General features: G+C 39.5%; 1 protein-coding gene across 1 annotated transcript in view; it reads right to left on the reverse strand.

Moving 5' to 3' along the window:
- LOC134189846 (WD repeat-containing protein 49-like) overlaps positions 1–5,419 on the reverse strand; it is a 19,911-nt gene extending 14,492 nt beyond the window's left edge. Inside the window, exons 1-3 of the mRNA XM_062658241.1 lie at positions 5,319–5,419; positions 4,604–4,703; positions 4,381–4,487 (exon numbers count right to left, since the gene is read on the reverse strand). Coding sequence (XP_062514225.1) covers positions 4,381–4,487; positions 4,604–4,703; positions 5,319–5,419 — 308 coding nt within the window. The remainder of the gene's footprint in view (positions 1–4,380; positions 4,488–4,603; positions 4,704–5,318) is intronic.
- Positions 5,420–6,045: the final 626 nt, after the last annotated feature.

Below are 6,045 nucleotides of genomic sequence, written 5' to 3' on the forward strand. Positions count from 1 at the left end.
CTTTTTGTACGTTAGATACGGCTGTGAAACTTGAGAAAACGCTTTAGAATTACCCGAACTCTATTCTTTTGGTGACTAGAGAAACTGAAATCAATGTTAATTAAGAATTGTGTTTCTTTCAAGCAGATTTGATCCAACGACCGTCATCAATGCTATTGCACAGTTCGGGCCAATCACGGAGTAGTATTTGCAATTGCTTGTCCATGGCAACCAGAGACAATGGACAAAGAGCCAATCAGATAGGCCAAACGCATTTATGAAAGAGGTTATCATCGAAACTGTGTAATTCAATCATGTTTGCCATTGTCCTGTCTAGTCTGAAATTGTCTGCGATCTGCGTCGCAAAATTGACAAATAAATTTACGTACACATAGCAATATATACGGGAACCTAACATTTGCAACGCATATCCCGTATGTGATAATCTTTGGCTTTGACTATAGCTACTAGCCAAGTTCTATTCCAACTGCCGTTGCATATTCAATTATACACGCAGAAAAAAAGAACAATGCAAAGGCACTAAAAATTAGGATCCATATTTGTGCAACGTGCGCTAGGATACCATGGTACCGTATACCCCGTAGACCTATAAACCACTTGAGTAAACTATCTCTGAATCATGTCTAACGAAAGCTGTTACATATAAACAGGTTTAATTAACGCTAATGAAAACGCGCTAAATCTTAAACATGCTTATAGAAAAGGCATGTACAGCCTAGGTTTACGTTGCGCTTTAACGCTCCTAAAAACTTACCAAACTAGAATATTAAAACTTTTCTCTGAAAAAAGAAATAGATGTAGGAGTTGTATAAAAAGTAATAAAAACAAGTTCTATAGATAATATGAACCAAAGCCAGACATCATTAGTGAATCCTTCCAACCCCTACATTCCCTACATTTTACATTTTGGGGGTTGGAAGGATTCACTAATGATGTCTGGCTTTGGTTCATATTATCTATAGATCTTGTTTCTATACTAGAATTTAAAAAAATTTTTCTCTGGAAAAAAAGAAATAGATGTAGGGATTATATAAAAAGTAATACAAACAGATAGATAGATAAATTTATTGGATATCAATAAAAAAATTTCTAGTACAATGACGTTAGAGAGATACTGCAAACTACATAAAATGTCAGCTAAAACTCTAACTTAAACTCTAACTTAAGTAATTAATGAGAGAATGCCTGGATATCTAAATAGATCCATTGGATATCAAATTTTCTAGTACAATGACGTTAGAGAGATATTGTAACTGTCCTTTCTGCAGCAAGTCTTACGTTGTTTAGGACGGCATATCCACGCTTGTCGAAAGACAAACGGTAAGCTGCACACCCAATTCCTAGCTCGTGGCATGTCGACTGTTGAACTACCTGTTCACGTGAAAACTCAATCTGTGGAGTCTTGCAACATGCCTCCCACCCATAAGCAGAGTGAAAGCCGTTTCTATATCTTGTAATCAATCCAGCAAGATAGAGAGAGAGAGAGAGAGAGAGAGAGAGAGAGAGAGAGAGAGAGAGAGGGAGAGAGAGAGAGTCCATCTTGGAAGCTAGTTCCTGGATTGAGAGTGCTGTTGTGCAGACTTCTCACAAGAAGACAGAAGGAAAGGTATAGCAAAAAATTGTCCGTTCTGTATGAAATATTTCAAACGACTGGACGTTCATATGAAGAAATAACTGTTCAAAGAAATCACGTGAGTTCAATATGGTGGCTGAACATGATAGCTGTTCTCAGTTCCAAACACTTTATCTATTGGGGAAACAGCAAACTACCTCTCCTTAAATTTTTCCAACCACAGAAAATCCCAAACAGCTGAGGAATGAAATTCTGCTGACTACTATTTGCATCCACTCTTGCACAAGTATGTCTCGAACAGGATGTAGATATTGCCAATGACACTTTGGTACGTGGTGTTTACGAATATTTATGCCAAAAGTTTGGTGTGGTCAAATCAGCAAGGACATAAGGAGGACACAAATCAGGTCTGTCTTGCCAAATAATCAAACCTAAGAGAGAAAATCAAGCTGCTCAAAGAGCTCAAGGCATGCCAAGAAATCAGGTAGCATGAACAAGGAAGATAAATTACTTTGGTGTCTATACGGAGGAAATCTCTGAGAGCATGCACTTAGCAAAAACTAAAAAGGTTGGAGCGAAAGCACTACTTCCAGAAGCAGTCTAGGTTTCAACAAAGAGATCTTGCATCAAACTTCTGAAAGTTTGCAAAGACATCTTCAATCTAAACAAGATTCAGTAAGCCCCGCCTTTGATCAGACCTCATGCAGCCTTTGAGTACTTCAGTGCAGCTGATTAACAAAAGTCCTACCCAAGTCAATTCCAGTACCCAGAATGGTTGAAACGTCGTCATGAGCCATTGGCACGTATATATAACGGTTGTTCAGAGTCTTGTCCACCACCGCTGGATCAAATCAGCTACTGAGTTTTAAAACGTTGCCTGTCTTTGATTTCTGCTTTTCTCCACATTTACAGAAGGTGCATTAAATGCTGTAAAATGCCAAGGTTGTGGAAGGTAGGAGTAATCAGTTGATACCAAAACCTGGGAAAAGAAATCCGTCTGATCCAGCATCATTTCGTCCTATAGCCTTGACCTCAGTTATTAGGAAGACTTTTACATCCATTCTCAAAGATCAGCCATTCAACCATTTCATCACAAATAAATACCTTTCTACAGATGTACAAAAAGGTCTCGTCAGTCATGTTAGTGGATACCATAAACATCAGTTCAAACTTGTGAAGGCTTTGAGAGACGCAAATACACACCAAACAACACAAAGTATTTTGTGGATTGACCTACACAATGGTTTGGCAGTGTGCATCACAAGTTGATTCAATTTGCTTTGTCACATTATCACTGTGATAAATCATTGAAGAAGCTGGTTGCCGACCTGTACAAGCAATTCTGTTGACAAATATATTACTGGTCTACTGTCCTTTTCCCTTATGGTGTAAGAGTCTTTCAGGACGATCTGCTATCTGTAGTTATCTTTGACATGCTTATGCATGAAATCACTATGTGCTTACAAACTGTCGTCAGTGGATCACGACGTATTTCTATCAATATTTGCTGTCGATACTTCTCTGATGCTGAAATAAAGTGCCCATCAGCTAACACTAGCTATAAACAGTAGTTTGTGAAGTTCTGCTCTAGATCGGCCCTGGCTAAATAAATAAGTGGAAAGTTCGAAATAGGGAACAGACTGATACTTGAGTAATTACGGTAAAGAATATATACCGGTAATTCCAATTCGTTCAAACCACCTGAGCTCAACACATCAAGATAAATAACACAAAGAAACCCTGTAAACTATTATTTACACAGAAACTTTTTTCCTATCACCTATCTACAACATAAAGAAAAGCGGACTGTGCATGTGATCATTTGCATATCTCCAAAATAGCAAGTTGCAGCTCCACCAAATTGTGCTCGTGCACGATCTTTGTAGACAGTGAAGGTTTTTGCTGTCTTCCAGAGTTTTTTTGGGATGACATGATTTCTTGCCGAATCAAACCACCTCTTCTTGTGCTTGAAATTCAATGGCACATTGGATCTGCACTGAACTGAAATGCCCATTCCTGCCTTGAACAATACAGAGCATGTCGTTCATTACCAGCGACTTGGATAAATCAGAGTCCTTTAGAAGTACGTCTACCTTTGTTTCTCTGTGTATGCACAGCAATTAGCTGCCAAGTTCACTACACCTGTTTCATATAACAGCAACATCTCTGAAGTAATGACGTCCAACAGGAATGTCAAACTAACTGCATAATTAGACATGTGTCTTGAATTTTGTGTTGTTTCTGCCCAATATCCAGGAGATAGCTGCTATACATGGGCTTATACGTTAAATTTGCCTGGGCAAAGAATGGGTAAATCAGCTAGTGCATCATTACTGATATATAATTGTGAACACGTTTTTCTGTCTGTCCACAATGGACTCCTAAACCACTGAACTGATCATAAAATTTGGGATGGCCCTTCGTCTTGGTTTTGCAAATAACGTAAGTGCATTAACTGCACTAAATCATTAGCCATTAATTAAGATTTGAAAATAAAATATACTCATATGTATCCAAGCCATTACATCTGGATCCTAGTCAATATCCCGTTTGGGATTGTGATGTAACCATGGTTAATTACCATGTAGATGGCTATCTAGCTGTCTCCTTGGAAAAATTGATCGTGCATGCACCAGGTTATTGCATCATTAAAGTCTGTTGCAATGCTGCACCAGTTATTCTTGCTCAGGGATTTCATCTAATTGGTACTTGATAACTATCTAATAGATTTGCCCAGGCATGCAAAGAACAGGCAAATCAGCTAGTTACTAATGCTATAAGCACACTGCTGTCATTAGAATACCAACCTTCTTTGACTCAAATCAAATGCCATATCAACAATAGGCTGATCGTCATGAGCATGTGAGAATTCAAACACCAAAACTCCTGTCTCCAGGTCCCACAGCCTCACCACCTAAAGACAAATGGATGCTTAAAGTTCATCTACACTAGCCTCGTGGCCCATCACCATCTGTGCTAAAGAAGCCCAGAAGGCTTAGACAAAAGACGAAATGTACACAATGCACATACTGATCCATCACAGCAGGTGAGAACTAGCTTAAAGCTAGAATTGTATTTCACACATCGAACAGGATCTTGATGAGTCAATACTTTTTCTGTAGTAACAAGCCTACAAAAACACAAAACAACTTTGCAGTCAAATACTTAATACCACCAAATCATGATAATACGACCAAGAGCAGTTTCCTTGATATGATAACTTAATTACAGTAAAGTTATCAATAAATGCAGTGACTTAAATCTGTATATGGCATAGATGTCGCTAACATTCAAGTGCAGCTATCTTCAAGAGCGGCTTGTGTGCAGCTAGAATGTTCACAAAAGTATCTCATAGTTGTGATCTTACCTACAATATTGGTATTTCGTGATGGTCGTATGTTAATTGAGAGAGAGGAGAGAGGGAGAAAGAGGGAGAGGGAGAGGGAGAGGGAAAGGGACAGGGAGAGGGGAGGGAGAGGGAAAGAGTGGATGTACTTATTCGTAGGGTGAAATGAGAAGTACCTCGTAATAATCCATGACTGGTATATATGGGTTTATATAAAACCTTATATTAAAGTCTCATGGACAAAGACGGGTGTTGGTGCCACACCTGCACAAGTCCTGGAAAGTCGACTTTGAAGTTTTTATAGTACTTTCTACTTAGCTTGTCTGGAATGAGAGAACACATATCGGCGAAAAGGTCACCAATCGGTTGAGTTCAAAGAGCAGAATATCCTCGTCAAACTCTTTCCCTCGAAGACATCCTTTCAATGTGTTTAACTCTTTCTGGTAGCTGGTATAGGCAAATCGACAGGCCTCTGCCTTCTTCGGATAATTCTTCTTCATGGTCAGTGCTTGCAGAACCACACTCAACCCAGCCTCACTAGTAGTGTATCTGGAAGTAAAATCTTCCCACCACTACCTACCCCATATTTTCTTTTCACATGTGGGTACCCAGCGGGTGTTCGCACACGCACATCCGACGGGTACCCACATGTGAAAAAAGGTTGCACTTTGTTAGACAAAAGAACATCTCTAGTATATAGCCACAGAATTTGTGTGCAATGGCAGTTGTGACTGAATTTGCCGCGATAACCATGAAGGTATCTGGCCACCCACTACCTCTCGTTCAATGTATTAACCAGGTGGTTGATTACACAGCTAGACGTAAAATGATTAAATGCTGTATCCCTGCGAGCATTCTAGGGTATGAGTTACTATTACATCATGGGTATATACCCAAATTGGAAACCAGGCTTCAAGTTTTCATTATCAACGATCTGGAGTTAAGTCGGAAGAACATTGTCGGTCCACCCAGCCCTCTGAGTCCTGGTGATGTTGCTATATGGCACTGCTGGTTGTCGATCTATGGTAAAAACATCAATATCGGTAAGACGATCACACAGCAAGTGGCCAGAGAGGTCGAAGGTATGTTGTTGCCTTCGGGACATCTCGTGAGGTTAGATACCTCC

Source organism: Corticium candelabrum, chromosome 14 (assembly GCF_963422355.1).
Source record: "Corticium candelabrum chromosome 14, ooCorCand1.1, whole genome shotgun sequence".
NCBI classification, from domain to species: Eukaryota; Metazoa; Porifera; class Homoscleromorpha; order Homosclerophorida; family Plakinidae; genus Corticium; species Corticium candelabrum.